Source organism: Cynocephalus volans, chromosome 1 (assembly GCF_027409185.1).
Source record: "Cynocephalus volans isolate mCynVol1 chromosome 1, mCynVol1.pri, whole genome shotgun sequence".
In the NCBI taxonomy this organism is placed as follows: Eukaryota; Metazoa; Chordata; class Mammalia; order Dermoptera; family Cynocephalidae; genus Cynocephalus; species Cynocephalus volans.
The window spans coordinates 67,721,061-67,743,325 of NC_084460.1; the positions used below are offsets into that span (position 1 = coordinate 67,721,061).

Genomic DNA, 22,265 nt, shown 5'->3' on the forward strand with positions numbered 1-22,265 from the left:
CCACCAGGAATTATAATCAATTTTCTGAATATAATCAAAACAAACAAAAGTATTATTTTAATAAGAGTTTAATACTGTAAGACTCAGGAAGCAGTTATACACAGCCCACGAGATTTGAAATGCAGAGAGAAGCATCTTCCTTTCCTTGCTTTTCCCACTTCATTATGTAACCAGTATTCATTAGAAGCAGAAAATACAAAGATAATACGTGGATGTTTGTAGGAACAGTTTTTACTAATACCATTTAAACCAATTATTATATTTAAACAGAAATTTAGTGACAAAGTAGATAAATGATTCATATGACCAGAGACCAAGTGCTTCCCATACAATGCATTTCTCTGGTAAAGATGCAATAATCTCTCACAACACTAAGAGTAATTCAAGTCACAATGAAAACAGTGGTTTTATGTCACAAATAGAGGCGAAACACTCTTAGGAATTTTTATGTTAGTCCTTAAAGGTGTGGCAGATGCAGATGCAGAAAATAGCTGGGCCTGAAGTGCGAGACAGAGGTGGAAGTGCTAAAACACGCGAGGGTGATGCACAGGCATGGCCTGCACTTTGTAGCAAGGGGGTAAAACCTTTTCATAGAGGGTTCAACCGTGAAACAGAAAAATCGGAAGAGGTGGAGTAATGCAAAAAGTCAGGAACATAGAAGACACAACAAGTAACTTTCTGACCTTGAAGAAAAAGGAGGTGGCATGCTGAAGAATTTTGGGTAAAGAAAACAATTAGACTACATGTAGTGAATCACTGTAATCATCAAAATGTGAAATAAAGATGATGTAAGCAGAAGTAAAAAGGATGGTGTTTGGTTCATATGTATTTGGTATAGTTAATACATATGAACTATAAAGAAGGTAAATTTGAGTCCATACATGTACTCGTATACATAATTCTTTTAAAAAATCTAAAAAGAGAATGTCCTTTAAAACAAATCTACCTTTTGTGGAGTGTTTTAGAAGAATGATGTTTGAGTTGAGTGAAAGTGATATGTTCAACTCTGTGTTGGCAGTATCACACAGGTGATGGCGAAACTGTGAAAACAGTCATTTAAAAGGTATTTAATGGGGGGGGCATGGGGGTTGGGGAGTGATAGGTTGGGTAAAGGGCATAAAGAAAAATTATGATTTATAACAAGGAATACGCTAATAACAAAAAATTAAAATTAAAAAAGGTATTTGTTTAGACACAGAAATAGACACCTAGGATGATATACATGAATAAAAAGAACTGTTCTAAAGACTGACTAAAAAGAAGTTATGAAATACAGCCATATGATAGAAAAATTATCAACTAATTTTTCAAAAGCAGAGACATCTGGAAAGAGTAAATTGTTACATTATTAGAAAATTTTTTCATAGAAAGAAGGTCTAGTTCTTTCAAATAATAGTGTACTTATATTCTATACCATAAATGACAATATAGCACATGCAATAAAGCCATGTTTCATTAAAAGGTGGTTCACAAAGTACCTGGTCTGAATCAGCAGCTACTCTGATTAAGCGTGAAGATAACATGAAGGAAATTCTAATGAAATCAAAGGTTCAAAACCACTGCTGTAAAGGAACAACAAAACAGGGCCCCAGGGAGTCTTAGGTGCCATGGTGTTTTATACAATATTATCCACAGATATACCTAATGTTCATTTCCAGTGTTAAAATTTGAACATTTAAAAATGTGCTGAGATATAAAATTGCAATTAGATTTAGAATGTTGCAAAAGAAGCTTTTAAATCCCATGAATCTAGCCTCTGAAAGCAAAGAATATAAAACGAAGCCATTAAAAAGATGAGTGTCCCAATTTGACCAAAAATATAGCAAAAGGGCTTCACTTACCACTGATCATAAAACACAAAAGTTATGAATCACAATGTAACAACAAGCCTCATCATGTCTCTGGAATTTCTTGTAGCTGTTACTCTAAATCCATTAGGCAAAATTCAGAGAATGTTTGCTTAAATATTGTAGATGAAAATGATTTTGAAACACATGATAAACACACAATTTTTATCAAATGCTTAGAACAGGGATAAATGAAACCTTTGTAGATATTATGAACTGACATAACCTAGGCAATTTTTCTCAGCTTAGCACTGTCCTTATTTTGTCTGGCATTGTGTATGGTTTTCAAGCTTCATAACTTACAAAAAAACAATATGTTCTAACTGGAGAGTACAAAACAACAATGAAAATAATAACCAAAGAGAGAGGAAAGCAGACCCAAGTGAAGAAATTAGTTGAGTTAAAGTATTTGGCAGGGTGAAAAAAGTCAAAACACACACACACACACACACACACACACACACATACATTCAATACCAGTGTATTAGGTAGGTCATCATAACACTATATGAAATATAAAAGGCTATTCATTAAAAAATTGTTGACAACACTCTTCATTGTAAATAATTTAAAAAATAATTTTACACAAAACAAGTAGATAAAAATTCGTCATTCATTAAATGCATATAGGCATGGTATACTTTAAGAGGGAAGTGTTGCAGATCATCTCTATAAACATCTAATTTAAAATTGATTGAAAGGTCAGACAATGTGCTGGAAAAGAGGTGAAGAAAGAAATCACAATGCCACTTAGGGACACCTCATGTGAGGTTGACAACACATGAATTAATTGTCAAATGCCATGATCACATAGACATAGACATAGACATATATATATATATACACACCATCCTGTACACTCAGACTGTTATACCATATTGTTTAATGAGTCTATAAATATTCACTACAAGAAAGATTATCTATAGGGAAGACCCCATTATTAAAATAGTATCCTAAGAATAGAGAAGAAAGAAATTACTGTTTTATTTATTGTCTATGAAGTTTAGAGTGTACATGAAGCTGAAAAGATTTTATCTTATCTGTAAACTGTTGGCAGGTTCAGCACACATAATTAATGCTATTCCTATTCCTTCCATTTATTAGATCATAAGGTCTCTTCAAAGCATAGGGGATTGTGTGTCCAGTATCAAGAAAACTGATAAAATACATTTAGGGAAAGTCAAATATTGTATCTCTGTCTTGGGATTTCATAAATTATATGAGCATTTTAAATGCACAGAAAAATCCTACAGTGATGAATTCTCTTCAGCTTTATTTAACACAGAATTTCCAAAATTTATCTGATCAGAGGACTGTTTTGATCTATATACCACCCATTAATAACACAGGGAAGCTGTGTTCTACAGAACACTTGAAGCACTGATCTACCCCAATATCCTCATTCATGAAAAGAGGGTAAGTAACTTATCAGGATCACAAAACCAGAAAATGATGTAGCTGTCTACACACCCAGGTCTCCTGAATCTCAGTAAATTATCCACCCCACTGCCAAACAGTATAGCACTGCTTACATCTTAAGGTTAAAATTCTTCCTGGATCATCAGCTTGCTTAGTTTCCCTTACTAGAATACAGAATCCATGGAGACAAAAACTAGTTCTTTCTTCAACATTAGTTTTATGGGCAGAATGTTTGTCTCCCCCCAAAATTCTTATGTTGAAGCCCTAACCCCGAATGTGATGGTAATTGGAGTTGAGGCCTTCAGGAGATAATTAAGTTTACGTGAAGGCAAGAGAGTAGGACTTTCACGATGGAATTAGTGCTCTAAGAAGACACCGGAGTTCTCTCTCTTTATCTGTATGTGTGCCCCAGAAAAAGCCATTTGAGGACATAACAGGAAGATGGTTGTTGAGCCGTTAATCAGGCCCCCACAGAAACAGAATCTGCCAACACCTTGATATAGGACTTCCCAGCCTCCATACCTGTGAGAAATAAATGTCTGTTGTCTAAACTGTGGTATTTTGTTATAGCAGCCACAGCTGAATAAGACAATTAGTATATACCATGTATCTTGCACATGGTCTGCAATAACCCAATATATATTTGTTGAATGAATAAATGATTAAAAAGATTATAAGTTTGGGTAAAATAATCTGGGTCATTAGCTGAAAAATATTTTGGCTGCTAAATTATGTGTTCTTATATTTTTATTATTAAGGAATTAATGCTAAGAAATAGGTTGCTCTTTTGTGATACTACTCCTTAAGAAATAACAAGGAACAGATTAACAGTTCCCAAAGATATATTGCTGAGTGCACCCCTCACTTGATAGATAAAGTGAAACATCCTTTTTCATGTAAGGTCCTGAGTGATGTACATATGGCGGATTTGTTATATATATATATATTTTTTTTTCATAAACAAGAATAATGTCAAGATAGAGCTATGCAGGTCTTTGCCACAGAGCTATTTATTATAAATTCCAGCAACTCATTCCATTTGGAAATTTACTAGACAGACTTATGGTTCAGTAAACTCAACTATTAAATTTAGTTTGAATTTTAAAATGCCAAACATTACACTTGAACTTAGCTTTAATTACACACAAAAAAATCTAATAGTGCATGCATTTATTGTGGTCTTGAGAGTTTTTGAGTAAAAGGCTCATTGCATGTTTAAAATGATGACAAGGACAGTAATTTCTTGAAGTCTCAGATTGTTTGATTTCTATATCAGATGCACAAAGTGTTTTGAAAAAATTCATGGAAAAATTCTTTTAATTCTATTTTTCTACAAACTTTTTGAAATACCCTCATATTAATGAGAAAAATTACCAAAATAAATGTGAACATTGAGTACATGTGACTATGTACATATGTGACTAGTGAACATAACTTTTACATTCATGTGTTTTCTTGAATTTTATAAAAATAAACAAATATATTCAATTTAATTAAAATTCTTAATTCTCAGTAGACCAGATTATTAGATAAACTGACTGAATCAGAAACTTTTAAAATTATTTTTTTTTAGTAAAATATATCCATAATTCTAATAAATTTCTCTTGCTTTAATGATATAAAACTGGATTTAGCAGATGTTTCCTGGGCTAAATCCATTTGTCTATTTATTCCTGTACTGTCTATGACTGCTTTTACTTGGCACATAAAGGTAGTATATTTAATTAACATCTTGCCCTTTATAAAAAAAAAAAAAAAAACGTTGCTGACCCATGTGTTGTAGAATTCTATAATATCCTGAATGTATAACACTAGACTCTTTCATACACATATTTGATCATTTTAAACATACATTTATAGTATTCATTTTTCTAGAAATTTGAAGAAACATGATGGACTACTATGTACATTCTTACATCTTACCATATCCATTATTACAACTAGAAATATCTTGTCAGTCAGAGGGGTGATTTCTGGGTTCTCTATTTTGCTCCATTGGTCCAAGTGTCTATATTTACGCCAGTACCATGCTGTTTTGGTTACTACCACTTTGTAGTATAATTTGAGGTTAGGAAGTGTTATGCTTCCAGCTTTATGTTTTTTGCTCAGAATTGCTTTGGCTATTTGGGGTCTTTTTTTGTTCCATATGAATGTTACGGTTGCTTTTTTGCATTTCTGTGAAGAACGCCATTGGTATTTTGACAGGGATTGCATTGAATCTGTAGATTGCTTTGGATATATAGACATTTTCACAATGTTAATTCCTCCAATCCAAGAGCATGGAATGTCTTTTCATCTTTTTGTTTCTTCTTTAATTTCTTTCAGTAGTGGTTGTAGATCTCATTGCAGAGATCTTTCATTTCCTTGGTTAAATTGATTCCTAGGTATTTTATTTTTCTCATGACTGTTATAAACAGGCTTACTTTCTTTATTTCTCTTTCTGTTAGTTCATTATTGGAGAATATAAATTCAACTGAGTTTGGGGCATTTATTTGTATCCTGCAGCTTTACTGAAATTATTAACCAGCTCTAGGAGCTTTTTGATAGAGTCTTTAGGTTTTTCTATATATCGTATCATGTCATCTGCAAATAGGGACGGTTTGACTTCATCTCTTCCAATCTGGATGCCCTTTATTTCTTTCTCTTGTCTGATTGCTCTGGCTAGTACCTCCAGTACTATGTTAAATAGAAGTGGTGAGAGTGGGCATCCTTCTCTTGTTCCTGTTCTTAAGAGAAAAGCCTTCAGTTTTTCCCCATTCAGCATGATACTGGTGGTGGGCTTGTCATAGATGGCTTTTATTGTGTTGAGATACTTTCCTTCTATACCTAATTTGTTGAGAGTCTTTATCATGAAGTGATGATAAATTTTTTCAAATGCTTTTTCAGCATCTATTGAGATAATCATATGGTTTTCATCTTTGAGTTTGTGGATGTGATGTATCACATTTATTGACTTTCGAATGTTGAAAGAGCCTTGCATCATTGGGATGAATCCCACTTGATTATGGTGTATAATTTTTTTTAACGTGTTGGTGTATTCTGATTGCTAATATTTTGTTGAGGATTTTCGCATCTATGTTCAGCAAGGATATTGGCCTGTAATTTTCTTTTTTGTGTGCGTTTTTATCTGGTTTTGGTATCACAGTTATGTTGGCCTCACAGAATGAGTTTGGTACAGTGGCTTCTGTTTCAAATTTCTGGAATAGTTTTAGGAGAATTGGTATTAATTCCTCTTTAAATGTTTGATGGAATTCAGCTGTAAAACCATCTGGACCTGGGCTTTTCTTTGTTGGAAGCTTGCTGATTACCACTTCAATCTCATTGCCTGCTATTGGTCTGTTTAGGTTTTCTATTTCTTCCTGATTCAGTTTAGGTAGTTTGTATGTGTCCAGAAACTTATCCTTACCTTCCAGGTTTTCATATTTGTTGTCATACAGTTGTTTATAATAGTCTCTAATGATTCTTCGTATTTCTATGATATTGGTTGTAATGTCTCCCTTTTCATTTCTGAATCTTGTTATTTGGGTCTTCTCTCTTCTTTTTTTTTTTTTTTTTTTTTTTTTGTTAACCTAGCTAATGGTTTGTATATTTCATTTATCCTCTGATATTTGACAAATGCAACAAAAACATACCTTCGGGAAAAGATTGCCTTTTCAATAAGTGGTGTTTGGAAAATTGGATATCCATATGCAGAAGAATGAAACTAGACACGCATCTCTCACCATATACTAAAATCAACTCAAAATAGATTAAAGATTTAAGTATAAGAACTGAACTGTAAAAATACTAAGGGAAAATATAGATGAAACACTTCAGGAACTAGGTCTGGGCACAGGCTTTATGAACATGAGCCCGAAAGCACAAGCAACAAAAGAAAAAATGAACAAATGAGACTATATCAAACTAAAAAGCTTTTTGCACAGCAAAGGAAACAATCAATGGAGTGAAATGACAACCTAGAGAGTGAGAGAAAAGTTTTGCTAGTTATTCATCCATAATTTCCAGGGAACTCAAGCAATTACACAGTAAAAAACCAAATAACCCAATTAAAAAATGGGCAAAGGAGCTGAATAGACATTTTTCAAAGTAAGACATACAATGGCCAACAGATACATGAAAAAATGCTCAACATCACTAGCCATCAGGGAAATGCCAATTCAAACCACACTGAGAAATCATCTCACCCCAGTTAGACTGGATATAATAAAAAAGACGGTGAATAACAAATGCTGGCAAAGGTGTGGAGAGAAGGGAATCCTCCTACACTGTTGGTGGGACTGTAAATTAGCACAACCACTATGGAAAACAGTATGGAGGTTTCTCAAACAACTACAGATAGATCTTCCATATGATCCAGCAATCTCACTTCTGGGTATTTACCCAAAGGAATGGAAATCATCATGTCAAGGGGATACCTGCATTCCCACGTTCATCACAGCTCTGTTTACAATAGCCAAGATATGGAACCAACCTAAATGTCCATCAATGGATGACTGGATAAGGAAAATTTGGTATATATACACCATGCAATACTACTCCGACATAAAAGAGTGAAACTCTCCCTTTTGCAACAACATGGATGAGCTTGGAGACACTTTTGTTGAGTTAAATAAGCAAAGCACTGAGGGATAAATACCACATGTACTCACTCAAATGTGGGAGCTAAGAGAGAAAGAAGGAAGGAAAGAAAGACCACAGTGGTGTGTTGAACTTTTAGAGTGAAAGTGCATACCTAGGGATACATAGTGGCATGGGGAAAAAGGGGATGAGGAAGGAGGTCAGGAATAATTGGGCAGAGGACATAGGGTATAATCATAGTTTGTGGTAATGGGCATGCTGCCAGTATGGATCTAGCCATCACATCTTGGGCACAAATGGTGAAAATGAGCTTTGTATCTCATGAATATTCATAACCAATAAATATAAATAAATAAATAAATAAATAAATAAATAAATAATATTTTGTCAGAAGTCTATGGGAATGAATCGTATTCATGACAAAACAAAATGTCAAGTAACATGACACATTGAATTTTTCTATTGCTTAAAATTTGATAAGCACAATTACTGAAAATCGACTCTAACCATATCTTCAAAACAAATAATACAATGGTATACAAACATTCAGGTCAAACATACTCTTTGTTAATTGATTAAGAGATTGGTAGCACAATAATGAAATCAATAAAATTTTTAAAAATTATCTGTTCTTTGAATAATATCAGTTAATTTACCTAGCCTTTTAACTGTTTAATTTATACTTTTAAAACAGTATGTCAAGTGGGGGTGATGTCAGGGAGATGTCAGAATAAGAAGACCTAGACAACACCTTGGTATTCCCCATAAAGACACGAACATAACAACAATACAAAACCCAATTGGCCTTGTAAAAAATCTACAAACCAGTCAAGAGGTTTCTGCACCACAGGCAAGTGCAAAACCACCACAGTGAAACTGGTAAGAAAAATCTTGGCACTCACTGGCCAGAGCCCCTACTCAGGCACAGCACAATCAGGAAGAAACTCCCAACTACTGACTTCTCCCTGTGGAATGAAAGAGAATAGCAGAATGAACATACGTTTGGCATTCTGACTTTTTAAGGGACTGTCCTCAGGACTGGTTGCTGTCTTGTCTGAATCTAAGTGCAGACAGGAGCAGACACAAGATTGGTGGCCACTGAGAATAAAGACTACAAATGTGGCTGGGTCAAGCCATCAGAATATGCTGTACCACAGACAGGGACAATGGGAGTACCTGGGTAGAAACAGAGAAACCTCTTTAACTAGTAGAATATATACTCAAGCCAGGAGAGGACAAATACTGGAAAAGGCTCAATGGATCTCCAGAATCTCTAACTGTGATGATTGGTTAAAGTCCTACCTGCACAAAACCGGACCACAAAGTTTGGGAGAAGTGCAGATTTTTCAAATGCCAAAGTCCCAACTATATACAGGTCTTGCATTGCTTATCAATGGGAATCGTCCTGAGAAATGAATCATTGTGCAAACATTATAGAATATACTTACACAAACCTAAATGTTATAACCTATTACATACCTAGGCAATATGTATAGCCTATTGCTCTGACCACTGTTGTATATGCTGCCCATCATTGACCAAAATGTTGATATGTGATGCATGACTCTACATAACATGAAATACAAAGAAACAGAAAAACATGGACCAATCAAAAGAACAAATTAAATATCCATCAACTGACCCTAAAAACTGGAGATACATTAATTACCAAATAATTTAAAATAATTGTCATAAGGGTGTTCAATGAATGATAAAAGTGCACAAATAAACAACTAAATGCAACCAGGAAAACAATGCATGAACAAAACAAAAATATCACCAAACAGATAGAAAATGTGAAGAACCAAATAGAAATTTTAGAACTGAAGAATACAATAACTGAATTAAGTTCTCTAGAGGGTCATGACAACAGACTTGACTAGGGAAGAGAAACAGAGAACTTGAAAACAAAAAATCACCAGAGCAAGAAAGAAAGAAAGAGAAAAGGATAAAGAAAAGTGAAGAGAGTCCAAGGGCAATAGGACATGGTTAATCAGAACAACCTTTGCATTATGGGAATTCCAGAAGGAGAAGAATAGAGTAAGGGACAGACAGCCTATCTGAATAAATAATGGCTTAAAAATTCCCAAATATAAGAAAAATGCATGTACAAATTCAAGAAGCTCAAGGACTCAAACTAAGATGACTCTAAAGAGAACTGCACTGAGACACACCATAATAAAACTGTCAAAAGTCACAGAAAAAGACAGAACATTGAAAGCTCAGATGCACAGCACCTGGCTCCCTTTTATCAGTCTTAATCTCTTTAGTAATTGGCCTCTCTATCACACCCTTGAAATCCTCTTCTGAAAATATTCTTTGATTCTCTACCACATGGCCAGGCTGGAAATTTTCCCAGTCCATATGCTCTGCTTCTCTTTTAATTATAAATTCTGCTTTTAGGTCACCCCTTTTCTGCTGTAATTGAGCATAAGCATTGCTGCTTAGAAATTTCCTTTACTAAACATTTATCACTTTTAAATTTTGCCTTCTGCAAAGTCCCAGGGCATGGGTATAATAAAGCCAAATTCTTTGCTGTGGTTTAATAAGGATAGCCTTTTCTCCAGTTCCTAATATTTCCTTTCTCACTTCCATCTGAAACCTCTTCAGCATGACCTTTGCTGTCTATATGTCTCTTAGCATTCTAGTGACAACCACTTAACAAATCTTTAAGGAGTTCTAAACTCCAAACTCTTCTAACTCTGCCCATCACCCAGTTCCAAGGCCAGTTCCACATTTCCAGATATCTTTTTAGCAATACCACACTCCATGCTATCAATTTCCTGTCTTAGTATGTTCTATGTTATGTAACAGAATATCTGAGACTAGGTAATTTGTTAAAAAAAAAAAATTATTTGGCTCACAATTCTGGAAGCAGAGAAGTCCAAGAAGCATGGTGCTGCCATCTGCTCAGCTTCTGGTGAGAGCTTTTGTGCTGCATCATAACACGGTGGAAAGTCAAAGGGGACATAAACACGTATGAAGGGGCAAACTCCAGGAGCTTAGCTTTATTACAAGCCACTCTCACAGGAACGAATCCATTCCTGCAAGAACTAACCCAGTCTTGCAAGAGTAAGTACTAACTTACTACTGTGAGAATGGCACCAAGCCACCCACAAGGGTGGAGCCCTGTGATCCAAACACATCCCATTAGGTCCCACTTCTTAAAGGTTCAACTTCCCAACACTATTACATTGGGAACCAGGCCTCACATGAGTTCTGGTGGGGACAAACCTTATTTAAAACACAGCAGAGGTAAATTACCTCATCATAATAAAAACCGTGTATGAAACCGCCCTAGCAAATATTATATCCAATGACGAAGGTCTGAAAAGTTTTCCAGCAATATTAAGAACAAGGCAAGGACGCCCACTCTTGCCATTTCTATTTAACAAAGCACTGACACTCCTAGCCAGAGCAATTAGATATGAAAAAGAAATAAAAGGCATCCAAATTGAAACAGAAGTAGTAAAATTAGCTTTGTTCACATATGACATCATCTTACATGTAGAAAACCCTAAACATTCCACAAAATATTATTAAACATAACTGATTTTTGCAAAGTTGCAGTATACAAAATAAACACACAGAAATCAGTTGCTTTTCTATGCACTAGCAATAGCCAATCCAAAAGCAAATTTTAAAAAAAAATTAACATCAGAAAGGAAAAAATACTGAGAAATAAACTTAAGCAAGAATAAAACACTTGTAACCTGAAAATTATGTAATAATGCTAAAAGAAATCAAAGACAAAATAAATGTGAAGACACCCATGCTTGTGGATTGGAATACTTAATATAATTAAAATGTCATACAAAACAAAGTGATCTAAAGATTCAATTCAATCCTTATCAATATCTGAATGACTTCTTCTTTTTTTTGCAGTAATAGGAAAATCCATCCTAAAATTCATATGGAATCTTAAGGAATCCCAAATACCCATGACAATATTGAAAAAAGAACGAAGTTGGGGGCCTCATACTTTCTTATTTCAAAACATACTAATGTGTAACAGTGATCAAGATAGTGTGCTACAGTCACAAAGACAGATTTTAGACAGATGAAACAAAATAGACAGTTCAGAAATAAACCCTTGCTTATATGGCCAAATGATTTTAGACAAGGGTGTTAAGAACACACAACGGGAAAAGAATAGTCTCTTCAACAAATGATGTTGGGATAACTGGATATCCACACATAAAAGAGTAAAGTTAAACCCTTACCTTATATCACACACAAACAGTTAACCCAAAAGGGATTAAAAATCTAAGCACAAGACCTAAAACATTAGAACTGTTAGAAAAAAAACATAGGGGATATGCTTCAGGGCACTGTATTTTGCAATCATTCTTGAATATGAGACCACAAGCACAGGCAACAAAAGCAAAAATAAACAAATGGGACTACATCAAACATAAAAAGGAAACAATCAACAGGGTGAAAAGACAACCTAGGGAAGAGGGGAAAAATTTGCACATTATATATCTGATAAGGGGTTAATATCCATAATATAAATGGAACTTCTACAACTCAAAAACAACAAAAATAAATAATCCAATGAGAAAATGGGCAAGGGACTTAAACAGATAATTCTCCAAAGAAGAGACCAATGGCCAACAAGCATATGAAAAGATGCTAAACATTATTAATCATATGAAAAATGCAAATCAAATCCAGTGAGATATCACTTCACACCCATTAGGATGACTACTATAAAACAAAAACAAAAAGCAAAACAAAATCCACAACCAAGTGTTGGTGAGGATGCAGAGAAAGTGGAACCTTGACGACTGCTGGTGTGAACATAACATGGTGAAGCCATTATGGAAAACAGTATGGAGGTTCCGCAAAAAACTATAAATAGAAGTACCACATGATCTAGCAATCCCACTTCTTGGTATATATCCAAAAGTGTTCAAAGAGGATATTGAAGAGATATTTGTACCTGTGTGTTCATTGCAACTCACAATAGCCATACATGGAAGCAATCCAAGTGTCCACGGACAGATGAATGGATTAAAAAAACATGGCATCTATACATATAATGGACTACTATTCAGTCTTTAAAAAAGAATGAAATTCTGTCACATGTGACAACATGGATGAATCTCAAGGACATTACGCGAAGTGAAATAATCCAGTCTCACAAAGACAAATACTGTATGATTCCATTCATATGAACTATCTGAAGCAGTCAAAATCATAGAAACAGAAAGTGGAAATGTGATTGCCCAGGTCTGGGAGAAGGGGGTGGGGGAATTAGTGTTTAATGGGTATACAATTTTGCAAGATGTGAAAGTTCTAGAGTTGTGTTACACAGCAATGTGAATATACTTAATACTACTGAGCTGTACACTTAAAAATGGTTAAGATAATAAAATTAATGTCATGTTATTTAAACCCGGTAAAAAAAGAAAGAGGGGGAAAGTACATCAAGTCTAGAGCCAGAGATATAACATGAGTATGAACGAGGCACCCTAACTGAGCCTCACCCCCCATCGCACAGCCTGCACTGTGTCTTCATTCCCTTGCTCACATCGTTCTCATTCTTTAGCATGACCTCCTTAAGATTAATGACTGTATATCCCCAAGAACTAGCAGAGGCTTAGTAAATTTAATTTTCCATGAATCCCTGCATCAGGCACATCTACAGTAAATACAAAGCAGTTTATAAATATGTAAAGATCAAAAATTGTTCACACATTAAAACAGTTAATTATGTAAGTTTTTATTTACAATGGAATATCAAAAACAAGATATAACCAGAGATCTATCCTTGATCTCTTGGAAGCATTTTTCCCCTGATTGGACATTATCACCTAATAATTACGTGAAAACAAACAAGTGAACCAACATAATTCGAGTTCTATGGAAAGACTAAAGAAAAGAGATTGAGTGGGGAAGGTTAATATTTCCTGTGTTCCCGAAGACCTAACAAACTCATTGTGTGTAAATGACATAAAGAACAACTAGTAATGCAAGGAAAAATTGTGTTATAAACGAAGCATATGGATAACAAATCTAATAAAAATTAGAGGTCAAAGAAATAACTATGGGTTAACCCATTCAGGCAACACTTTACAAAGGATGCAGCGTGAGTAGCTCCTGAAGGATAACTAGGATTCTGCAAAGCAAAGAGATTTGAGAAAAGGGATGGAAGTGAGGAGATAGCGGTAAGGATTGCATGAAAATTTGTAAAATGTGTTTGACTGAATTAAACAGCTTTAGGGAAAACAGTGGATGATAAACTAGTTTGTTGAGATGTCATGATAAGGACTGCAGAATATATCAGGCATTCAGAGATCGTAGTCTTTTGAGCTTTTACCTGAATTATGTCAAATCACAGAGAATCTAGATCATACATATTTAAACTGTACTCTTGGAATCACTTTTGCTATCATTCATATTTTGCAAACCATCCCTTCAAATAAAAGTACTTGTTTTCTGTTCAAGAAATTCCTATCAGTGTGCATTTGGAATAATGGACTGTTAGAATTAAGAGGGCCTAGTCTCCATTTCCATATGAGAAACTTGGAGCTCCTCAGACGGAAGCAAGTGCTGACTAGCCATAATAGATCCGGGTTTAAAGCCAGATGAACTTGATCTCCAGCACAGACTCGCCAGCTCCTTGATCTTTCACACATTATTCAACTACCACGGGCATTTGGTATCATCTCTTGTAGAACAGGGACATCTGTATGCTACCTTTCTGACAGGATGGTTGGGATACTACACAGGCGCTCAGTAAATGGTATTCATGATAAAGTACATTTGTTTGCCTCTGCATTCTGTCAGTTTTAGCAGGGTGAGTAGGACCCCGGTAGGCTAAAAACACCCTATGTTCTATTTCCTCACCTTGAAAAACTGAGCATACCTCAAACATTTAGGGTCGCTTTGAGGGCGACTGAGTAAACAGCTGTAACATGTTTATAGCACGAACTGTCATGGAGTAATGCTTGCTGTTGTTTTCATTTTAATTTTATACACATATATTTTGGTGAAAAGTCTGATTTTAGAGATTTGCAGATTGGCAATATGTAATTTAATGTAGATGCCAAAATATGTCAACAAATTAAAAACACTAGAAAATCTTTTGGCAACTTATGTCAACAGCCCTTATAGCATTTGATACGGATCTTAGTAAGGTTAATTCTACATTTTGCATAACCCACATTTCAACCTCTGGCATGAAAAATGAGAACAGAGAAATGACTTCCTCTTAACATTGGAATGGCATGAGCTATCAGAATCATATTAGCGTCAAAAAACAACCCTTCAAAAAATAAAATAACAAATGAAAACTTAGCATTATATTTGGCCAAATAAAAAATAAACATAGTAAGTAGTTAAACAAGGCCTCGGATTCTCCAACAAGGTTTACTTCAAGGAGAAATTTGTTAGTCTCTCTCTTTTAATGCATTATATTGACTAGGAATAAAGTGGAATGTAGATAATTATCCTGATGGCGCTGAAGCCCATGTGAGTTAGTACATGAATAATTGTGGACTAATTACTTTATTTGCACTCTTTCCATGAAAAGTGAATGAGAATCTAGAAGCTACAAGATAACTTTGAGAGGGCTATGAGCATTCATCAATTGTAACACTGCTAAAAGTATTAGTGAATTTATTAACCCTATCATGAATAAGGTTTATATTTTCCTATCTACAGATGTTCACAAAACGTATCAAATTAGTAGATTTTTCTCCCACATACCCTACATAAATAACATCCACAATATCATTTTACACTGTCACTAAAGTAGTTCTATTCATATAAATTGGAATAAACTTGCATACGAATGCCTGTAATAAGTAGGGAAATTTAACCAGAATGTGAAACAGCCCTGTGGTTTGTGTATGGTTCAGAATATTTATCATCAGCTGGAAATCTGGCCTTTCGAAAACATGCATGCATTTACATCCTAGAAAACTGTTTATCTCAATTCAAAAGATCACTTATTAAAGCTTATCCACGTATTTGCTTATTTGTAACTGCTTATTAAAGGAGATGAATATCAACATTAAGCATTTTTAGTGCTTGAAAACATGTCCTAAAGTAAACCTGACTCTCATTGGAAATTCTTTTTGCTTTCACAAGGTTTACCTGCATAATCAAATACTAAAGATTTGTGAATTTGACCTTTGCCATCCCATTTATTAGACTATTAACTCAGCCTCACATACATTTTTAAAAGGTTAGAGTCTCCTCTGCAATGCAATGCCTTCTCCCAATTAAAATGAATAACACACAAACGCAGGCACTGAAGAGCAGGCTCTTTGCTAGTTCTTATTTTAACAGCCATTGAAACTAGAAATAGAAAAAGCTTACCACCATAATCATGATTTTGTATATTTTGGGAGGCTAATATGAATATTTGCTATTGCTCACAAGGAAACTAGTAATATTACAAATTGTTAGTTTTTGCGCTTTTTAAGACAAACGACCTGAAGTTATAGCTGTTGTATCAAATTATTACAGATACTAACTCCTACATTTCCCCATTAATTTGCCTTTTATAATACATATTTCATAGAGCTAGGTTTTATAAGATCCAATTTCATGTAAGTCTTAAACAAAGTTTTAGAACAACATTTCACTGTTTAGTAAGAACATGGATTTATTTTTCCTTTAAGAAAATTACTCAGTATAATAATAAAAGACAGTTTCAGAAATAGTTGACCTTACTTTTGTATTCCAGGTGAAAACCAGCAGCTGCCACACTAATGTCAGATTGGAAATGCAAGTAGAGCTGGTTGGAAGTGCTGTTCAGCAATGCCGGCACCGTGGTACCTGTGAGAAATAACAGAGGGAGCTTTCTCACTACAAATGTATTCACTTTTCTAAATATAAAATGCATGAAGATTTTTTATATTATATTATTTTTATTTTAACTTACATATTTTAATTATATAAACTTATGGTGTACAATCTGATTTTTTTTTTTTTTGTGACCGGTAAGGGGATCGGAACCCTTGGCTTGGTGTCGCCCGCACCGCGCTCAGCCAGCGAGCACACAGGCCATCCCTATATAGGATCTGAACCCACAGCCTCGGCGCTCCCAGTGCTGCACTCTCCCGAGTGAGCCATGGGGTCGGCCCTACAATCTGATATTTTGATACATATATATTGTATAATAATCAGGTCAGCAAAGTTAATGTATCAATTTATTCCTGAAGCTCCCAAGGTAATTCTAGCCTTTGCCAATTCCACATACACACTACTTGTGGATTAGCTTGCTTTGGGCTTTATCGAAAGGATGGAGACCCTAGGATCTATTTTTCTTAACCTAATTTCTTATTTTCTAAAAAATAATTGCAGGGGAAAGTGTACTGATCTTTGTGATCCATTATCAAATTTCCTTCGTCAATCACTTCCTGACACCTGAAGAGTTTGCTTCTCTACCCAACTCTGCACTGCAGGTTGCCTTAAGCCACTTCTTTCCTACTTTAATACTTGGTATTTCTTTCCTATCTTACACAGTAAACCGAACCCATACCTTAATGAATCCTCCTTTGCTGCTCCCCAATTGCCCCCAGTTACCATTTTTACCTTTTACTTCACTGAAAATATGTTCTTATGCCAGCACTTTCATTCTCTTTATCGATTGTAGTCTCTGCAATTTTAGACCTGATCTCTTTCTTCTGAAAAATACTCATTTTAACTTTCCAACACTCCATTTACTGCCACCTCTAATTACATTTGTTATTTGCCTGTACCTATGGACTCATCCTAGTTTGTTGACCGCACTTGCCTTGTGAACCCTCCTCATGCAGCGCACTCTGTGGATCACTAACCTGACACTCTTCCAGTCATGCTGATATTTTAGGTCTCCTAAATCTATTTTAGGTCTCCTGTACTTACTCTTTCTTCCTAATCATAAACATTTCTATGAGGACATTTTCTTAGTTTTACAAATCTCTGTTGCTTGTCTGAACACCACGTATTTAATCTGAGTATTTGCTTTAATCATTATATTTTTCAACATTTTATTTTTCTAGGTATGATAAAAAGTTGTACATCATCTCCTCTGCCCTCCTAAACTAGACGTGACGTCTTTCTATCACACCGGTGTATGAACATACAAACTCTTATATTTTACCATGCATTTTGTTTTCTACATTGCTTTAACAAGGTAATCTGCTTTTATTTTACCTTATTTTATTTTTACTTGATATGAGCAAAGAAGAGACAAAATTTCAACCCCCCACATCTCATGAGGACTGGAGGGAGTGTCAGACTGGGAAGATGTTGATGCAGTGTCTTATTCATAAGATGCTGCTTTTGGCTGCATAGCCTCTTTCTATTCCCTAAGTGACTCGTACTGAATAATGTTCCACTGAGATCTGCATATGATTTCAACTGAACACGTGTGAAAAGAAAAATATGAGTTTATTTTTACATAATGCTTCCTTCATTTAAAATGTTCTAGTCTGCTTCATAGTAACTAACACGTCAGAAGGAGAAATACAGATGCCAAGTAAAAGGGTGTCAAAGAAGTAATGATACTGAAAGGTGCTGAGGAAAATAAAAATATTCATAACTCAAAAGTTTTAAACATTTTGATACTATGTATCATAATATGGGAAAATAATAAGCAAGTTTAAATCAATTTTTTTCCTGAAGTGTTTTTTTGATACTGTATTGAAATCATTCTTTAATAGGAAGTACGCATATACTTCATGTCAAAGATCCATTGTGTAAAACCACTGTATAGGTAAACTATTGAAGTTAGATCCGTACCTCTCACCATATGCCAAAATCAACTCAGAATGGATTAAAAAGATATTTAAGACCAGAAAGCATAACACTCCAAAAAGAAAACATAGCAGAAACACTTCAGGATATAGGACTGGGCAAAGACTTCATGAATATGACCCCAAAAGCACAGGCAACAAAAGGAAAAATAAACAAGTGGGATTATATCAAACTAAAAAGCTTCTGCACAGCAAAAGAAACAATTAACAGAGTGAGAGAAAATATTTGCAAACTATGTATCTGAAAGGATTAATAACCAGAATATACAAGGAACTCAAACAACTTAACAGTAAAAAAACAAATAACCCAATTAAAAAATGGGCAAAGGAGCTAATAGGCATTTCTCAAAAGAAAATATACAAATGGCCAACAGACACTTGAAAAAATGCTCAACATCACTTAACACCAGGGAAATCAAATCAAAACCACACTGAGATATCATCTCACCAAGTTAGACTGGCTATTATCAAAAAGACAGAGAACAATAAATGCTAACAAGGATGCAGAGAAAAGGGAACCTTCCTACACTGTTAGTGGGACTGTAAATAGGTGCAGCCAAAAAAAAAAAAAAAAGGGCGGAGGTTCCTAAAACAACTACAGATAGAACTGCTATATGATCCAGCAACCCCACTTCTGGGTATATACCCAAAGGAATGCAAATCATCATATTGAAATGATACCTGCACTCCCATGTTTATCACAGTTCTATTTACAACAGGCAAGAGTTGTAACCAACCTAAATGTCCATCATTAGATGACCGGATAAAGAAAATGTGGTATGTTTATACAACAGAACACTGCTTTGCCATAAAAAGAATGAGATAATGCCATTTGCAGCAACATAGATGAGCTTAGAGAAAGTCAAATTAAGTGAAATAAGCCAGCCACAGAAAGAGAAATACTGCAAGTCCTCACTTATAACTGGTACCTACAAACTAAACAAAGCAAGTAAGAAAGAAGGAAAGATACCCCAATTACAATAATATGTTGAACTTTCAAAAGGAGAGAACAGAACTGAGGTTACCAGAGGTGGGAAAGGGAGAGTGGGAGGGGAGAAAGAAAGGAATTGGTAAAGGGCCACAAAAAATAATTACACTGTATAAAGTTGCATATACTAATCATCCTGATATGAACATCACAGTGCACACAGGTAATGATATTCAACTCTGTATCCCACAGAAATGTACAATCAACTACGTTACAATAAAAAAAAGTAAAAAATAAATACATAAGGTGAACTAAGTTGAAAACAGCAATAGTGTAGAAAGAAAGCAATGATATTTTAAAGAACAAAGCAAGGAAATAAGTTGATAATTATTCAACACAAGTGAACATTATTAAAAAGATACAATCCTCTATCATCCCCTGCTCTCTATTTAAATGATTCCAGTATCCTCTGATTGTTTTAATCAAACCGATGGCTCCAGGTAAGGACTTCAGCTGTCTCTTTTCATAACTTGGTTGTCCTAAGGCTCTTTAAACATGATGAGAGTGAAAATGAACCCTTTATCTACCCTTGGGACATCTGGTTGAACTCTGTGGTCTCTCACACTATCAACACCCACCCATGTCCTCATATCTGAGGCTTCCTCCCTTCCCATGACCCCACACTGCCCTCCAATCAGTTATCAGGCCCTAACTCAATTGTTCCTAAATCTTTTTCTAAATTATGATAAACTCCTAATTTGTGTCCTGCATCTGTGCTTGCCCTAGTCCAATTCACTCTCTATTCAGCGGTCAGAAAGCTCTTTTGAAAACTGTATATATCATGATGTTGTGTTAAAATTCTCTTAGGTTCCTGTTGTCTTAGACCTAAATTTCAGTCTCCTTGATTCGGCCTGAAGACCCTGCGTGACGTGACTGCTGCCTTCATTTCCAGCTTCTTCTCAAGACATTCCTTTTCAAAACTCATTTTCCTGCTTCAAGGTGTTCCCATGATCATAGGCTGGGAATGTTTTTTCCCTTCCCCGTGATCCATTTTGCCTTTCTTATTCGAACTCATTCAAACATCTCCACTCATTTCCCAAACTAAGCCACTTAATTATTCATTCAATAAACATGCATTTACTGGCCAAACAAAATGATTAGCACCTCTCCAAACATACCAATATCTTCTGACTTGGCACAAAGCAGAACTTTCCCTGATTAGGACAGAGCCTCAAAGACTTGGACTTCGTTAAATCCTTAAGGATGATGAGCAGACCAATTTTGCCATGCAAAGTGTGAAACTGACACAGCTTTAATCAGTCTCCTCTTTATCTCCACTGCTATCCTCACCTTCATCTCCTGCCTGGACTAATAAAAGAGCCATCAATTGATCTCTAAAACCGATATTTGTCTTCTCCTTATGTATTCATTCTACGCACAAAAAAATCTTTTTAAAAATGAATAATGCTTGCAAATTTTATTTCTAGATATGGGTGTAAGACACGACTTTTAGTAAAATTCTAGACCAACTTCAGCATATTCTGAAAACTCATTCTATGGAGTTAGGAAAACTTAATTTTTATCATTACTGGGGATTCCCAAACTTTTGGGTCCTTTCCTTCACACATAATCACCCTTCAAGTATCACGTGGACTGGTGAATTCCAGCGCTTCCAAGGCTTTGTGCTCACTTTGACAGAATGCCCTTTGACATCTCTGGTCCTGAATCTAGATGTTCTAAGTGCATTAAGCTACCACTTTTTTTTCTGAGGTCCTGCCACCTCCTTGTGCTGCACAGAATTCAATTCCAACTTAATTTTCTGGAGGAATCCCAGGCCTGGGAAGCTCTCTTACCCTCCTCCTTGTCAGTCACTTCAGCCCCGTCCATACCAAGCCTTCACCACTGTCCTCACTGCTTTCTAAAGCTGAGCCTCTCGAAAGACTAAAGCTAGGAGGGGGGTGCCTGTTGTTTTTAGACCCAAGCTACAGACACCTGGCTCTCTTTCAGAATGAGTCTGAAAAAAATACAAGTGTATCCAAATGAAATAATATTCCAGAAAAATATCCTGTCACAAATGCAAATGAGTTTTTGTCAGTTCCATTCTGAAGATACATTAAGGACTTCTCCCTGACCCTGGACACAGCATCTCTCACTGGGTTTACAAAGGTCCACTCCTAGTTTGAACATGCATCTTAACTAGTAATTTTGGCATCTTTGGCCAATCAGCACCCAGACTGTTACTGGAATGTGTTAGAAGAGAAACAGTGAGAAGAGGAGGAAAGAGAACTCTATATCTATGCCTCACTGTGTGTGTACAATGCGTGTGTGTGATACGTTGTGTGTGTGATACGTGGTGTGTGCATGTGATGTGTGTATGTGTGATATATTGTGTACGTGTGGTGTATGGTGTGTGTGTGGTATGTATGTGGTGTGTGTGCATGTGCGTGCTTGCATGTGTTTGTATTTGTGTAAGTGCACAGAGCCATTTGGAAGTTGGAGTCCCAGTTTGAGATCTGGTCATGAATCAGCCCATTTTCCCCAGCTGCCAAGGAGGGTTGGGGTCATTTTAGGCCTGAATCACTAGTGCATGATTGACTGTAAGAACACTGTAAGTGTGTGTGGAACAAGAAACACTTAGAGCATGTTTGCTGATTTAACCCCTCCACTGCAAAGCCGAAAACAGGGTACACCCCAGGCCTCAGGGACAGACTAGTGAGGGAGGAGGAAGGAGGCAGG

General features: G+C 35.5%; 1 protein-coding gene across 1 annotated transcript in view; it reads right to left on the bottom strand.

Moving 5' to 3' along the window:
* CSMD1 (CUB and Sushi multiple domains 1) overlaps positions 1–22,265 on the bottom strand; it is a 1,614,989-nt gene that overhangs the window by 210,242 nt on the left and 1,382,482 nt on the right. The window contains exon 37 of the mRNA XM_063099815.1: positions 16,533–16,637. Within this exon, the coding sequence (XP_062955885.1) occupies positions 16,533–16,637 (105 nt within the window). The remainder of the gene's footprint in view (positions 1–16,532; positions 16,638–22,265) is intronic.